This window comes from Hydra vulgaris, chromosome 07, assembly GCF_038396675.1.
Source record: "Hydra vulgaris chromosome 07, alternate assembly HydraT2T_AEP".
In the NCBI taxonomy this organism is placed as follows: domain Eukaryota; kingdom Metazoa; phylum Cnidaria; class Hydrozoa; order Anthoathecata; family Hydridae; genus Hydra; species Hydra vulgaris.
The window spans coordinates 15,334,460-15,353,153 of NC_088926.1; the positions used below are offsets into that span (position 1 = coordinate 15,334,460).

At 26.0% G+C, this 18,694-nt stretch overlaps 1 protein-coding gene across 10 annotated transcripts in view; it reads right to left on the reverse strand.

Moving 5' to 3' along the window:
* Positions 1-541: 541 nt before the first annotated feature.
* Positions 542-18,694, reverse strand: part of LOC101241540 (probable voltage-dependent N-type calcium channel subunit alpha-1B) — a 93,168-nt gene continuing 75,015 nt past the window's right edge. For 2 of the 10 annotated variants that reach the window (XM_065801172.1, XM_065801171.1), the window contains exons 31-39: positions 16,806-16,928; positions 10,157-10,222; positions 9,922-10,031; positions 9,636-9,795; positions 7,484-7,611; positions 3,089-3,185; positions 2,897-3,002; positions 1,556-1,660; positions 542-708 (exon numbers count right to left, since the gene is read on the reverse strand). In XM_065801172.1, the coding sequence (XP_065657244.1) occupies positions 623-708; positions 1,556-1,660; positions 2,897-3,002; positions 3,089-3,185; positions 7,484-7,611; positions 9,636-9,795; positions 9,922-10,031; positions 10,157-10,222; positions 16,806-16,928 (981 nt within the window). In that variant the 3' untranslated portion in view covers positions 542-622. Of the gene's footprint in view, positions 709-1,555; positions 1,661-2,896; positions 3,003-3,088; positions 3,186-7,479; positions 7,612-9,635; positions 9,796-9,921; positions 10,032-10,156; positions 10,276-16,805; positions 16,929-18,694 lie in introns of those variants that run through there. The other 8 variants (XM_065801174.1, XM_065801173.1, XR_010639590.1 and 5 more) reach the window with 8 other exon arrangements.

Below are 18,694 nucleotides of genomic sequence, written 5' to 3' on the forward strand. Positions count from 1 at the left end.
TCCCGTTAACCAAAAAAATATAGTAATAAAATAAAAAAATATTTTTATAATAATTTATAACTTCCTGTAAAATATTTTTTTCTATAAATTGAATTTTTTTTTAGATTTAGTAACTCTTCCTGATGATCCAGCAATGGTGAAACTTAAAGTAGAAGATAAAAGTTAGATAAGTGTTTTTACTAATTTATTATTGCTCTGTTCTTTAAGAACATCGAGCACTCTATTTGTAAAATACACTAACATAATTTACATATATATATATATATATATATATATATATATATATATATATATATATATATATATATATATATATATATATATATATATATATATATATATATATATATATATATATATATATATATATATATATATATATAGGCACACACAAATATAGTTATAACATTGAGATAAAAAAATACAACTATTTTTTTTAATGTAAACTTTTAATTAAAAAAAATGTTACAAATTTTTTGTATATAGATATATTTAAATACATAAATAATTAAATAAATAAGATAATAGTTTAATAAAAATATTTAAATTAAACTATTAATAATATCAGCTATTTTTAGTGAAAAGTCAGTATTTTTAACTTCATTATAAGATATAGTACAAACTAAGCATTCGATTGAACAATATTTCTGTAATTGTAGATAATTAATTTCGCAGCATAAATCTTTCCAATGGTCATTTGTTTGGCGTCTAAAGGAATTCATTTTTTTTTAAGACTAAAAAATGTAGAAGTTTATGTGCAAGTTTTTCAAAATTATTGAAGAAGTAAAAAATTCATAATTTAAAAAATGTTAGTTTTAACTTTGACCAGTTGAAGGAGTACTTATATCTGTACCTTTTTTAAATATTTGTACCTTTTTTAAACACCTGTACCATTTTTAAACATCTGAACCTTTTTTAAATATCTGAACCTTTTTTAAACATTTGTACCCTCTTTTAAACACCTGTACCCTTTTTAAACACCTGTATTCTTTTTAAAATCCTGCACCCTTTTTAAACATATGTACCTTTTTCTAACAAAATTTTAGAATTATGAACCTTTTTAACTTTAAAATAATTTTGTAAATTTATGAGAAATTTCAAAATAAATAACTCAATGTAAGTACAAATAAATATTTAAAATATATGAATCCAATTACAAATAAATGTTGATTTAAATGAAATTTTATTTATCAAAGGCAAAATTATTGAACATCATTCAAAATGAAGATTAAAACTGAAAAAAAAAGTTACAAAACATCAACTATATCAGTTATTTCAGTTTTGAAAAAAAACTTCTCTGACTAATAGAGAAAATCAAAAGCCAGGAAAAGTGTTAAAAAAGGTTATAAAACTCCTTGTTGTTCAAATGTTTGTCAATGCTGATGCATGAAATGGATGGTTGTAGCTAATTAGAAAAAAAAGCTGCTTTATGGTAATACGGAAAAATATCTTCGATGTTGTAAAATAATTCAAATAGGTTTGAATGTAAAGATACGATTAAAAAAATCAAATTCTTCAGAATGGAATTGGAAATGGACCAAAAAAAAAGACTTACTTTTTGGTGGACGAGGAATAAACAAGTCTAAAGTACGTTTCCTTATTTTTGGCCAAATTGCTAGCAACATTTTGCGGATTGCATCATCATTACTTTTAAGATTGTCTTTAAAAAAAAAGATACATAAAATTTTTTTTTTTTTAATATAAAAAAATTTAAATAACACAATATAACACATTTTTACATTTTGTAAATTTTCTATTGCTTATTTATTAATTTTTTGCTGTAACTGTGTTTTTGGTATCATCAACTATTATCAGAGTTTCAATATTTTTAGTGCCAACAATCCGAGTACTAATATATTGTCAGTGCTTTACGAGATATGTTGATAATATACTAGTATCGCAACTTAGGTTTAGATAAGAAAGAAATGTAGCGAGTTACAAAACAGATAACTACTCACTATGTATTCTGCTATGTGACATGAAGAAATTTATATGACTGTGTAATGATATATGTAACTGTCTTGACAATATGTGACTAGTTCTGAGACAATGATCAAAGATGGCATATTTTTAGGACCCCAAATAAACACAATGTTAAAGTCATTGAAACTTGAAAGAGCTTTGACAAATGTAGAAAAAATCATAATTTAGTTCATGGATTCCTATTAAATTACAAGAACCTTATATCAAAATAACTATAATAATAATTATAGTTATTTTGACTACAATGAATAAAATATATATTAATTACACATATTACAACTGGTAGCAGAACTTATTGAAAACTTCAAGAAAATGAGTTGTCACATGTTTATAAAGGTTCATATTCATGGCTGTTTTTCCAAGATTTCTTTCCCAAAAACTTGGGTGATGTTAATGAAGAGCATAATGAGAGATTTTATCATGATGTTACAAAAATGAAAAGTAATTGCCAAGAATAATAGATAAGAAAGTAATTATCAAGAATAAACTGCTATGATGGGAGATTATATATGGCCTATGTATAAACTTAAGAAAATCTGGATCATTAAGGCAGTTCTGATCTTAAGGAAAAATCAAAACATGGAAAAATAGTAACTTTTCTTTTTGTTTTCACAAACATTGTATTTTTAAATACCTTTCAATATATGAAAGAGGATATAATATTTATAAGTATTTAAGTAAATATTTTGTGAAATAATCCTTACAAAAAATAAGAACTTAGATATAGTTTGGGAATATATCAAGAAAATATGAAATTAAGCATTAACACTATCAATATCAAACTGAATTTGATTTTTGAATTCAGTTTCAAAAAAAACCCATAAAGAAACCTTGAAAAATATAAGCGGGCAAAACGTTTGTTACATTGTGTAGTAAATGAAAGTGAATCATTTTATTAACAAATAAAAGTTACCTTTTTTAGTATAAATGTTGAGAGCTGTTCGTACTAATGCAAAGAAAAAACCATTGAAATCCACGGAACCATCATCATATAGTATCATATTCATTTGCACTAAACGCTAAAAATTAAAAAAAAAAACACACTTTTTTCAGGTTATAAAACTAGCAGTCTTTAAGTTATTGGTTAAAGAACTAAGTTAAATACCTTGTATCCCAAAACCTTTATACAATATGGACCAAGTCCAACAGGGGGCATCATTTCTTTGAGAAGTTGAATAACTTCTGTATGCTTTATTCGACCACTGAATAGAATTAAAGCATTTTTAGTATTAAATTATATTGTCTAACAACTATCAACTATATTTATGTAGAAAACCTGTCCAACTTACAAAAAGAAACACAGAAAACTTAAAAAGAAAAATCAAGTCGATAATTTATGATACTTATGATCAAAAAAAGTTAAATGATAATTTCTATATTAGATTTTGTTAATTTTGTAAAATACATTATAACTTTGCATGATAACTTTTACACAAAATAACTTTTAGTTGAAACAAAACAACTTTAATTTACATATAAAACTTTTAATTTACACATATTTTTTAGTTTAGACATTAAAACTTTTTATGTTTACTAGTTTATACATAATAACTTTTTGTTTACACATAACAATTTTTAGTTTACAAATAATAACTTTCTTTTCTTAACTAACTTTTTTTTAATTTACACATATTTTTTAGTTTAGACATTAAAACTTTTTATGTTTACTAGTTTATACATAATAACTTTAAGTTTATAACTTTTTGTTTACACAGATAACTTTTAGTTTACACATAATAATTTTTAGTTTACAAATAATAACTTTCTTTTAAAATATTTATTACATCATTTTGAGAAAATCTTTTATTTTAACTGACACACAAGTATTAGTTTTCTATAGGTCACTGTAGTCAGTGGGAAATTGAGGTTTACGGTTGTGTGTGTATGTGGGGGTGGGGGGTGGTGAAAGGGGACAAGGGAATGAATAGAAAGCGAAAAGAGTTAGGGGAGGTACATTAACCCCTAAAAACATTTTTTTCTTGAATTGGACTTGTGATTAATATATTTTATCAATGCTTTTAAGGGCTATTCATTAATTACATCATTAAAATAGGGGGGTGGGGGTCTGAAATTTTTTGACAATTGTTGACAAAGGAAGGTGGGGTTAGGGGTGGTTAGGTAGGGCGGAGGAGGGTGGGGCTGAAGGTAAAAACAAGTTAACTTTAAAAATGCTAATTTTTTAAATAAGTTTAACTACTTAAAAAAAGGAAAATTAGATTTGTAAACCTGCGTTACCCACTCCATCAATCTTTAGTGTTTTAGTAAAAAACAATCTTTAGTGTTTTAGTATTAAAGGTAATTGATTATTTAACAAAAATAATCAATTACCTTTAAGAAAAAAATTACAGAATGTTAGTTAAACGTCTCAAGAACATTATACAGACTTAAGACGTCTATAAGGCGTTATATAAACATCTGTGCTCGCTTGGTCAAAGCATGATTGTGATCGACAATAAAAAAATATCTTTTTGTGTTGACATTAATTTTAATTGAATGTGTGCTTGCTGAAAGCATTGACTTTGAATTATCAACAAATCATTTTGTTGATAATTCAATCAACAGAATGGTTTGTTTATAATTTAAACTAAATACTCTCAGCAAGCTCACATTCAATTCAAATTAATGTCAATACAAAAAGACACTGTTTTTGATTGTCAATCAATGCTTTGACCAAGCGAGCACAGATGTCTATATAGCGCCTTATAGACATCACAAGTCTGTATGATATTCTTGAGACATTTAACTAGCATTCTGTACCTGCTGGAAATAAAATCTTGAAGAAAAAAATTTTCATTGGTAGATAAAATTTTATACAATTTTATAATCGTTATTTTTTAACTCTAATTTTTTTAATCGGAGAGTTATGACATTTAACAGTTTATTGTTACATCATAACAATCTAAACTACAAATAAATATAAAATTACAAACATAAATAACAATTCTACAAGTACAAAAAGCTACTGAATATATAAAAAAAATGTTGTCTAGTATTTATCTTAAATAAAGCGTTATATACAATTCTTATGCTTTGTTATATATATGTTGTTCCTTGACAAAATAAAACTAAGCTAGAGGTTGACTTTCTTTTTACAGGTGTCAAAAAGACCTTGAAGACACTTGATTGCTTGTTCCGTACAATAATTTGTTCTGGGAATTTCCAGTCTCGATAATTACTGATTCAAAAACTATTCCACTGAGTTCACTGCTTTTTCATGACCTTACAAACAGCTTTCCATAATTATCTACATTGTACATTTGGTCAGTAAACCAATAGTCCGCCTATCTGTAATCTATAAATATCGAGTTTTGAGTCTCTTTTCTATGGTTGAAGAATAAATGCTAAAAGAACAAGTATTGCTCAGGAATTTCATTCCTTCGGGAACTTGCATTATTTAATTAGGTATTTTCTGAATCTTCACTTATGGAAATACTCCAGATTTTTAAAAAAAGCAGAGTTAAAAACCAAGTTAAATGAAATAGAAATTTCACGCCATCCTGCTGTTTCAATAATCACTTTTTCACCATTCTTAGAATTTTTCTAAGACAACCAATTAATTGTGGTTCTAGCAGTTTTTGTTCAGTAAAACGTTTTCGTAACTGACTGACAACCTCATTTCTTCTTCCAGTGCTTACATTCGTAGTGTCAGATACATCTCTACATTCATCTTTATACTTTTCCATAAATTGTATTCATTGCAAACAGCTGTTATAACTTTAACAACAGTATCTGGTTTTATGGCTACTAGATCTAGTGCTTGTAACTTAACTTCTCTTTGTTTATTCTTCAACAATAACACTTGATATTCTTAGTGAGTAATACATTTACCATCAAAGTGGCCAGCTTTCTAAATGTAGTGTTTTCTTAATTTCTTCTTTAAGTTTAACAGTTTCTTCAATAGTTGATCTAAATATACCAGACTGTTAAGGTGTCAGAATATCAATCCCATCTTGAGATAACTGTTGACAACTGGTTCCTGTTTTGCTGGTTGATATCTGTAAAAATGTTACTAATATGGTTGCAGTTATGTAGTTCTAGCTGGTACTTGTGGACTGTTCTTCTGAATCTTCAGACTCTGGATATTCTATGTCAGACTCGTATTAGGAAGTTGCTGTTGTTGTTGTTGAAGTAGGCTTCAAAGCATTTTATTCTTTTGGATAGATAGTTTTCGAACTAGCAGCCTTCCCAACTATATACCCTTTGCTTTTGTACATTTATAAGTCTTCAGCACTTGATCCAGTTTTGCTTGTACAACTTGAATTGATAAATGTAGAAATTTTAATTTCTTTTGCCATAAACTTGTTACTTCTTTCTCAATTTGCTTTATGTGTTCTTGTCTCCTTTTAATCAATTTTCCCAGAAACAGATAGTGACTAACAATTTGGATTTTGAGTAATATCCTTCTGTTATCTTCCAGTGATTGTTATTCTAGTGAACAGTTCTTCTTTTCCTATGCCAATCATAAAAATGTATGGGATTCTTCATCCACCTTGTCTTGTTCTTTAAGTAGTGGAAGCACTTTTCATATAGGACATTATGATTGAAGATAATACTTGAATATATTTCTAAAAGGCAATATTAATCAAAATAAGTGCTATTGTACTTCTATATTATTTAACTGCCAACTGGCAAATAAAGATTCATATGTAATTATTAGTGTTAGTGAGCTGAACTTGACATCACGGGCCTTGGTATGAAGCCTCTATATGGCAATTAGCCGTAGGAGAATAAAACACAATAGCATAATATATGCTTCATAATAATATACTATCATAAGTGTATCTTATAATAGCATGTTAGTATTTAATAATAGTTTATTATATTATTATACAATTATAGATATAAAGTAAGGCAAATAAAGAAATAAAAAATTCCTTATATAAACTAGTATTAATAATTAGATCAATTTAAGACAGTAAATATCTGCCTAAATTTAAATGCTTTAAATATACTTGAATCTAAATGCTTTTATACATTTATTAAGTGTTTAAAAATATACAACAAAAATATGTTTGTCTCTCAACACCTTATAGACATTTATTTGTTAACGTTTTTCTAGATTTTATTATAAACGGATAATAGACCAAAGTTAAATATTTTGTCTAAACGCTGTTTTGACATATAATAGAAATTCACGTGTTTAATTGGATATAAATGCGTATATAAAAACGTATATAAATGATATAAACGCGTATATAAAATAAATGTATATACATATAAACGTATATAAATGATATAAATGCGTATATAAAATGTATATAAATGCATATATACATGTATATATATATATATATACATATATCTATATATATATATATATATATATATATATATATATATATATATATATATATAAATATAAAAGATTATACATACATACATACATATATATATATAAGATTATACATACAGACATATATATATATATATATATATATATATATATATATATATATATATATATATATATGTGTATAAAATTGATAAAAATTCAACCAACGTTGCCCTTGGGTCAAAGTCAGACCAAACCATGACAACTTCATCTAAATGGTGTGGCCCAAGCTTGCTTGAATCATCTGTTAAATATGAAAAGTTGTCCATTATAACTGCCAAAATCAAGTTGAGCATCTGTATTAATAACATATATATATATATATATATATATATATATATATATATATATATATATATATAATATATATATATATATATATATATATATATATATACATATATATATATATATATATACATATATGTAAATTATTTTAGTGTATTTTACAAAAAGAGTGCTCAAAGTTCTTAAAGAACAGAGCAATAATAAATTAGTAAAAAACACTTATCTAACTTTTATCTTCTACTTTAAGTTTTACCATTGCTGGATCATCAGGAAGAGTTCTTCATTGCTGGATCATCAGGAAGAGTACACCATTGCTGGATCATCAGGAACTCTTCCTGATGATCCAGCAATGGTAAAACTTAAAGTAGAAGATAAAAGTTAGATAAGTGTTTTTTACTAATTTATATATACATATATATATACATATATATATATATATATATATATATATATATATATATATATATATATATATATATATATATATATATATATATATATATATATATATATATATATATATATATATATATATATTTAAACAATTTTAAAATGTACTCTACAAAATAGAGTGCTCAATGTTTTTAAAAGAACAGAGCAATTATAAATTAGTAGAAAATCACTTAACAAAAACTTTTCTCATTTAAAACTGTGTCTCATCAATAAAGACTCATCAAAAATGAATGATCAAATTAATAAAACTTCAATTTATACCAAAAATTAAATCACAGGAAGTCACAAATGTCTTAACTAATGTAATTCTTCACACAATTGTGGAATTTGCTGACACTATTATAAAAAGAATTCTTTGGAAATGATTACTTATGCTTTTTTAGAAAAATATTTTTTTAAATGGGGGACTTAATGTAACTATTATTTGAGCTCATTTATTTTTATTGTTTTTTAGGAGAAACTAATTTTGATGCCTGCATTTAGAAATTAATTCCGATTTTTTATTTAATAAACATTCTTGGTTTGCATGTGTAATTATTTCAAATTTTTCTTGTAGGCATAGTATACACTTTTTGGAAATATTGTTATATGCAGGCGTTGCTTTAAGGATGGACCAATTCAATATAAAATCATCAATATTTTTATCTTTTAATTCCCATATATATTGCTTATAATTGGCAAAACATTTTTTCCATTCACACTTTGTTATGCTAATATATTGTTTAACATGGTATATAAACTTCCATTCACCCTCTGTTATGCCAATATATTATCTGCCATGGTATATAAATGTGTTGTTTCCTCTAAGAATACACCTGATAAACAATGTATTGGCATAACAGAGGGTGAATGGAAAAAACGTTTTGCCAATCATAAAAAATCTTTTAAAAATAAAAAAGTATTCAAAAGACATCATGCTGTCAAAATATATATGGGAATTAAAAGATAAAAATATTGATGATTTTATACTGAATCGGTCCATCCTTAAAACAGCATCTGCATATAACAATCTTTCCAAAAAATGTATACTATGCCTACAAGAAAAATTTGAAATAATTACACATGTAAACCAAGAACGTTTATTAAACAAAAAATCAGAATTAATTTCTAAATGCAGGCACGAAAATAAGTTTCTCCTAAAAAACTATTAAAAAATCTAGCTCAAATAATAGTTACATAAGGTCCCCCTTTTAAAAAATATTTTCCTAAAAAAGCATAAGTAATCATTTCCAAAGAATTCTTTTTATAAGTGTCAGCAAATTCCACAATTGTGTGAAGATTTACAGACTTCCTGTAATTTAATTTTTGGTATAAATTGAAGTTTTATTAATTTGATCATTCATTTCTGATGAGTCTTTATTGATGAAACAGTGTTAACTGAGAAAAATTTTGTTAAGTGATTTTCTACTAATTTATAATTTATCTCTATATATATATATATATATATATATATATATATATATATATATATATATATATATATATATATATATATATATATATATATATATATATATATATATATAAACAATATAAAAACAAATAAAAATATAAAATTTTCTCAATAGTTGAAACTCACCAAATAATAACAAAGTAAAATAAATGAGATAAAATAAAAATATGCAACATCACTTCCACAAGTTTCCATATCAGGTTGGACAGCTTTTAATTCTTTGTCACATTTTGCATTTTTAGTGCAAGCCAGCATTATGTCTGGCCAGTTTTCACCTGATGTTATCCTATAAAATAAATTAGTATCTATTTATTTATTATTCTAATTAGCAATCTATATGATATCTATTATTCTAATAAGTAATCTACATGATTTATAATATGGTTAAAGTTCAATGTTTTTTCAAGCTTACCTAAATAAAACCTGAAGTGAACTTAAAAATGTTCGAAAATTATTGCGTTTATTAATGTATGACCAAGGTACATCATCATCATTGTGAGAAATAGATATTAAAGAAAAAAGCTTAAAAAAAAAATTTACAATAAAATTAAAAATAATAAACAATAAACATTATTGTAAGTTAATTCAATAATCAAGTCAAACAAAATAAATCATTAAAAAGAGTTTAAGAAATGCATTCCAATTACCTGCATTCCTATCACAGCATATATGTAGAATAAAATACAAATCAAACCTCCTAGGTATGGAAGTGCCTGAAGAAGAAATGAAATAAAATACAAATTAAACCTCCTAGGTATGGAAGAGCCTAAAGAAGAAATGAAAAAGAAATAAAATAAAAATAAACATAAGAATAATATACAAATAACACTGTTGATAAGGAACATAAGAATAAAATACAAATAACACTATTGACAAAGCCATATAAAAGTATTTTGAAACTTTAAAATTTTGAAAATAGCAAGAATTTCTTAAAATATTTATATTTAAAAGTCAGAAATTTTATTTTCATTCATAATAACTATTTTTTAAAATATCAAAATTTTTGTTTAAAAATAGCTTTGTATTACTCTATAACAAAAAGTCTAAAAAAAATCTAACAGCAAAAAAATATTTTTTTACATATTTTTGAAACTTTAATTTCTCATTATAAAGTTTCAACACTTAGTAGTTAACTTAATAAGTTTCAAAATACTAACATGTTTTAAAAAAAACATGTTTTAAAAAAAGCATGTTTTAAAAAATAAAATACTAAAACTAGCTAAGGTAGTTTTACTGTTGAGGAAGAAAAAAAATTTTAAAATCATTTTTTGATGCATATATGATTTCTAACAAGAAAGTGTCCCAATCATACGATATGGTTGCTCAAAAAATAGTTCAGCACAATACAACACCATCTTTATTTTTAAGAAAAGGTGGTGACCACATAGATCATAGCAAGAAGAGTAGGTCATTGCAGGAATTAAGTACCCGTTTTGCAGTAGTTCAATTGCTTGTTTTTCAGAATCAAGAGATCTAAGGTTTTAATGCATGCTATAGCCTGGCCATCAAACTTTCTTTAAAGTTCAGCAGCAAGACCAAAAAACTCAGGACTTTAATAAAAATAAAAAGTGGGTGCAGCTTTCAAGCCAACAAACACAATATATTGTTTTATAAAATTTCCATGTTTTCTTATTTCTTCTAGAGTGGGTAGGTAATCCCAAAATGTAAAGCACACCACAACCAAAGCATATTTTGGTTTGATATACAGGGTGCGTCAAAAGTTCCCGCACTCCTCTCGCAACGACGTTTTTTCCCTTATTTTAAAGCATACCGTTTATTTTTCTGCATTATTTATGCTCTTCTCTAATCTTTGAATATGTTTTAATATTGAAGTTTTTAGGTTCCATGACAAAATCAAGAGATTTGCAGCCGGCAATCAAGAGGCTAGCTAAAGAGAAAAAGAAAGCATCATAGATCGCTCGTCTTCTGAATGTTCCATGGCGTATGGTTTACGATTGCTTGAAGCGACTTGAAGAAACTGGTTCCATTGATGATCGTCGACGTTCTGGAAAACCAAAAACTGCAAATTCAGGTAAAATTGTCAAAAAAATCCACAACAAGATTCGGTACAACCCAAAATAATCAATGAGACAAATGGCCAAGGATGAAGGGATTACAGAAGATTCAGTTCGGCAAATCGTCCACAAAAAGCTCGGAAAATACCCGTACAAAATTCAAAAAGCTCGCGGACTTACTGATCGGATGAAAGCCACTCGTTTGGCCTGTTGCAAGGAGCTTCTCAAGAGATTCAAGAAGCTGGCGAACGCCTCAACAATTCTCTTCATGGACGAGTGTCTCTTCACTGTCAAGCAGTTCGTGAACCATTAGAATGACCGGATAATCGCTGGAAACATTCAAGAAGCAAACCAGAAAGGTCGAATTGCTTCAAAGACAGCTCACCCCCAAGCAGTGATGGTTTTCAGAGCGATTACAGGAGACGGCAAGATGCCATTGGTTTTTGTCGATCAAGGAGTGAAAATCAGAGCTCAAAACTACCTGGATGATATTTTGACGACAGAGGTATTAACTTGGACCAATTCACACTTTGGACAGCGGTTTTGGACGTTTCAACAGGATTCTGCCCCAGCCCACAAAAAGTAATGGTCGTCCAGGATTGGTGCAAAGCCAATTTTCCGGTTTTCATCACACGAGAAGGGTGGCCTCCAAACAGCCCGGATCTTAATCCCCTCGACTATTCCATTTGGGGAATTATGAAGGCCAAGGTTGGAGCTGTTCGTCATCCAAATTTGAACTCTCTACGGCAAGCACTCGAAAAAGAATGGGCCACTCTTGACGATGATATGGTGTCTGCCGCGGTTGAAGCATTCCCCAAGCGCCTCAGGGTGTGTATCAAGGCGAAAGGAGGACTTTTTGAGATCTGACTTGTTTTTGTTGTTTAGTATGTTATCAAGAATAAATGTTTTAACTTTTGGCACATTATGATAGTTCTACGTGTTTTTACGTTGTAAATACTGAGTGCGGGAACTTTTTACGCACCCTGTAATAAGTTGTGCCATACCATTTACAAATTTTTAGAGCTAAACTGTTAAGGGGAAAACTTTGAAAATATTAAACTAATATTATAATATAATATAAATATGATTTTACATATTTATTCTTAAACTTTTATTTTTATTAACAACAAACACTATATTTTATTTAATAATATTCAAACAACAAAAAACTTGAAAATTTTTTTTTTTTTCAATCTAAACAAATATGTTTACATTGTAAAAAGGTGTTTCAAGTAGCATACAATTTGCTTTGTACAACATACATCGCAGGTCATTGCTGGGTATTTATGTTCAAACTTCAATTGAGGTTCAGATTTTCATTTTATTTTAAACTTCTAATATTTCATCACAAATTGAACAACTCTTTAACATTTCGTACAGGTTTCATCACAAGTCTAACAAATCTCTGACAATTAGTACAGATTTTATCAGGAGTCTAACAAATCTCTGACAGTTAGTACAGATTTTATCAGGAGTCTAACAAATGTGCATTGCATAAAACAGGTATGAACACAAGGTATTGTTCTGGACATATCAAAAGTTTTAAAATAACTCTGGCATGCTATATTATCTAGGAAACTTTTTTATAACTATTGAATTATTTCTTTCTAATTTATGTTTATTATTAAGTAAATTATGTTTATTACTCTAGTTTATGCTGATAATGGACAATGCTCTCCTTCATTTCCAGTAACTTAAATCACAAAGATGGTACAATAACTCTATCCTTGGTCTTGATTCAGCTTATCTTGAATGTGATTGTTTAGATATATTTCTAATAATTATTATATTGTTGTAGATATTTATATATTGATGGATAATTGTCTAAGATTCATTAGAGTCTTTTTGGATAATTATCTAAAAGACTCTTTTTGATAATTATTTAAAAGACTCTTTTGGATAATTATCTAAAAGACTCTTTTTGTATAATTGTCTAAAAGACTTTTTTGGACAATTGTTTAAAAAAGCCTTTTTGAATAGTTGTTTAAAAAAGTCATTTTAGATAATAATTTAGACCATTTTAGAAACTGCTTGGAAAAGAGGCATAAAAGAGATTGTACAAAAGATTCTTTTAGACAATCATCTTAAAATCACTAAAATGACATTGTTGCTAGACCTGTTTGAGCTGCTTAGCTTGAGCTTCTGTAATAAGGTTGCATATCTTTCTCTTTTTTACAAATACTTTGATTAATGCTGTTTAAGTAAGTTATCATCAGTTGTTCCACTAATCTCACATGACTTGTTATTGTTTCTTTTTACCGTAACTGATACTCTATACTCAAAAAAATATTTGTCTAATTTTTTTCCCCAGACATTTAGAAATAGTTTTAGAACATTGGCGCTTTAGAATTCCCTCATGTCTTCATACCTCCTGACAACTTGTCCTCCTGACTCCTGACAACTTTTATTTTTTTAACTCCTTCCTACTCATACAACTTTTATTTTTTTTACAAGTAAAGCCACTTTAATTCTCTTCTCTTTCTGTTAACTTTTAATTTAAATTGATTGCTTGAAGTTTTGGGAATGAACTTTTAAATTTTAAAATTTTCTTACATTCTTAAAATTAACTGTGTTTGTAAAAATAGTGTTTATAAAGTTTTATTATTTATTTTTATAGATACAATGAGTTTGTTTAAGCCTCATAAAAAACTAGGTCTCATGAAGAAAACAGGAGCAAAATGGCCTTAGATCAAGATCTCAGATCTTATGAAGAAAACAGACCTCATGAAGATCTCAGATCTTATGAAGAAAACAGACCTCATGAAGATCTCAGATCTTATGAAGAAAACAGACCTCATGAAGATCTCAGATCTTATGAAGAAAACAGGAGCAAAATGACCTTAGATCAAGATCTCAGATCTCATGAAGAAAACAAGAACAAATTGAGCTGATCTCATGAAGAAAACCTGATCTCATGAAGGAAACCTGATCTCATGAATAAAACAGGAGCAAAATGTACTTATATTGTGTTAAAAAAAATAAAAAAAGCAGTTAATTTCAATGAAAAATATTTGCCTAATGTTTAATATGTATTTATGTTTTTTAAAAACAAATAACATTGTAAAGAAAATATTATTTTTTTTACAATTTTGCTTTAATTTTGAGAAAATAATATCATAATAAATTAAAAAAAATTTAATTTTTAATAATAAATATAAAAAATCATATTATATATTGAGCAACTTAATAATGCTCATTCGTGTGTGTTGACACAAAGCTCACAGCAGCCATTAAACCATTAAATTTTATAAATTAAAAATAGTAAAAATAAGAAATAAGTAGAAAATTTATAGATATTATCTATAAATTTTATTAACAATTTACAATCAAAATATTTTTATATAAAAAAATGTGAACATTTAAAAAATATAACAAGATTAAAATTTGTTTCATTTGCTCTTTATATCAAAATTTTTCATTTTGAGTTATAAAATAAATACTTTTCAAAACATTGAAAAGTATAAAAATTAAACACAGACATGGTATTGATCATGTAGTTGAAAAATGTCCATCACATCACATCTACAGTTTATCACATCTACAGTCTATCACATCTACAGTTTATCACATTTTTTATCAATATGACTAAATTCATGAGGATTAAGAAATATGACTAAATTTACGAGGGTTTAGAAATATGACAAAATTTATAAGGATTTAGAAAAAAAAAAAAAAAGCTGACTGTATAATATCTTTTATATTAGTTTGTAAAAAAAATGTTTATAATAATAAATAAAATTTTTTTTATAGATTTTAGTTTTTGATAAATAAATTAAATTTTTACTTTATTTGATTACTTTTTTATTACTTCAGAGTGTTTGCTCTAAACATTTGAATCACATAGAAACCATTATTTATCATCTTTAAATGCTACCATATTAAATAGTGAAAACTTTAAATCAGTTAAAATATATATATATATAACTTGATTTGCATATAACTTATTTCATAATTTGTGAAAGCAATATAATGAAAACTTGGTGACAACTAATGTGAAATGGTGTCTTAATTACAGCTTCCTTTTCTTTGTTTCAGGTCATAAATCTTCAACTACTTTCCTTAATAAAGTATAGGTTAATTAAGAATAATATAATAATAATAACAATAATATCCATTGTATAATAATAGTATAATGAAAGAAGATAACGAAATTATAAAAATGGTGATGAGAAGTCCATTAATTATAATAACATAATATCATCCATTGTTGTTGAATATGCAGCACATTTCCAATTGAAATGAACAATTTTTCTTTAGTAAAAGAGAATGTCAGGTATTTTTTTTTTGCATGTAATTTTTTAAGATTGTGCCATATCTTTTATAATGCTGAAGGACCGAAGATGAAAAAATATTATTGCTAGGACCAAAGATGAAAAAATATTGTTACTAGGACTGAAGATGAAAAAATATTGTTGCTAGGACCGAAGATGAAAAAATATTGTTGAATTGAGTAAGATTGAATTCCAAGCTCAATTTAAAAAACATGTCTTTTCATAAACCAACCAAGAGGGGGTGAGGCAGGTACATCAAACGATGATAGCACAGCAAGGTGTTGTTTTCAGCAATATGATGTCTCAGTTGATATAATAAACATATATATAAGACTTATAGTAAGGTTTTGTGTTTTTCCAGCCAAAAATGTAAACACAATTTATTTACTTTTCAATTAACTTTTTTGAAGAGACTCGAAAGGCTATCAATTAGCTAACCAAGTTTTTAGGATTTAATAAAATTCAAAACTTTAAAAATTAATTATTTATTATAAACGTTTTTGATAAAACGAACTGAACCTAATAATGAAACATTATTAGAAAATTGTTTTGGGAAGTTTTAGAAAACTTTTTTTTGCTTCACTGTGCAAGGTATAAAATATTAACAAATATAAAATACAAAATAAACTTCGAAGGTAATAAGAAGAAGAATAAAAGATAAATTTTAAAGGTATAAATAAATAAGTATAAAATAAAAATTAACTTCTGAATTGATATGAAGAATATGAAGAAGCTATAAGTATAAACTAAACGGATGTATAGAATATCATGGAAAATAAAGTGCAAATTATTTTTCCTAGATAGAAAAGTGCATATGAAGGTACAAAAATTTAAAAAAATATGGAATGATTTCCAAAGAGAGTAAAAGAAAGAGACAACAAAAAAACAAGGTTTATACTTAAGCAAAGCATAAAATATGAAAATATATTATTATTTTTTAAAATTGATAATAAAAGTAGTTTATAATTAAAAAATACAAAATACAGTTTTAAAAGTTTTAAAACACAAACCTGTAAAGACTTCAGAAATGTCCAAATAAGTATTCTGATTGGACGAACTCTTTGCATAAGTTTAATAAAACGAAAAGCACGGAAGAGAGAAAATATGCTTGTATCAAACAATCCTTGAGTTTTCTAAACAAAAATTAACAAAAATATATATGAATTTAAACTTATATATATATAATACTTAACATATAAATACGATCTTAACCCAATAGTGATCTCCACGCAATAAAAAATGATAGATTCTATGCAATAAAAAAATCATAGATTCTGCGCAATAACAATCATAGATTCCACGAAAAAAAAATCATAGATTTCCACGCATAAAGAAGATGGTTGTTGTAAAAAACATATAAAGCTGATTTCAGCTCCATTAACCAAATTTTTTTTTTTTAAAATGCAAAAACATTAAATAATAGTTATATAGAAACATTGCTTACTTTTAGAGACAAGTAAATTAGCAATTCAGTTTTTTATATTTATTATCTCTGAGATCTTGAGCTTAACTCATGTCTTCTTACACTTTTTTTATAAAACAATTTTTTTTTAGTATTTTTCAAAATAATAATAAATTTCTTTTTGTTAAAAGGCCTAATAGAGGTAATTTATATATATATCTATATATATATTTATATATTTATATATATATATATATATATATATATATATATATAAATTAGTAAAAACATTTATCTAATTTTTGATTAGTTCAACACTGTGTTTCACCATCAGTAGGTTCATCAGGAAAGAATCTGGGATCAGGAATTCATCATCAGTAGGTTCATCAGGATTCTTCCTGATGAACCTACTGATGGTGAAACACAGTGTTGAAGTAATCAAAAATTAGATAAGTGTTTTTACTAATTTATTATTGCTCTTGTCTTTTAGAACATTGATCACTCTGTTTGTAGAATACACTAACATAATTTATATATTTATATATATATATAAATATATATATATATATATATATATATATATATATATATATATATATATATATATATATATATATATATATATATATATATATATATATATATAAAATATACATAATTTTTAAATCCAGTATAAAATGAAATTTTTTAGATTGAAATTTTTATATTTAAATGTTTCTTGCAAGGGATTAGGAGTATTTATAGTGCAAAGTCAATAAAGTCCCTACATGCAAAATATGCAAACCATTTTGACAATCAAAAGATGCAAGTGCTATGCAAAAGCATTTTAAAATAAAATTTTAATTTCTTGAATTATTATTATGAATGTTCTATATTAATAACTCAAAATTTATCTTAAGATATTCTAAAATTTTATGACAATACTAACAGATCTCATTCATTGACTTTCATTTCATTGCCAAAACAAAGAAAAATATGCCAAAACATAATTGAAAAACATAGGCCACAAAATGCCTGTTAGTTCAGTTACTATTAGAAATGTTCAACATGTTGAAGATTAACTAAAAACTTTAAAAAATGAAAGCTATTATTTTATCTTTAATTCTTTTACTTCAATTAAAATATATCATTACGTAGAAGTTAATCACAAACTAAGATTAAGAATTTAAGAGTCATCTGAAAAATCTGTATAGAAAAATTGTGATTGTGTTGTGAGAAAGTGGTTGAGTTGTGAGAGAGAAAGTGGTTGCGAGAGGGAAAGTGTGAAAGTTGTGAGAGAGAAAGTGGTTGAGTTGTGAGAAAGTGTGAACATGAAAAGTTGAGTATAATTGACGGCTGAGTATAATTTAAAATTAATACTGTTTGTACATCTATAGATTAGTTATGGTTAAACTTGGCAGTTTTTATAGAAGATTACTTCTGTAATGCCCATTAGGGTACATCATACTTTCAAAATTTTTGACTTTTAATTCAACAGATCATTTTTATGGTGCCACT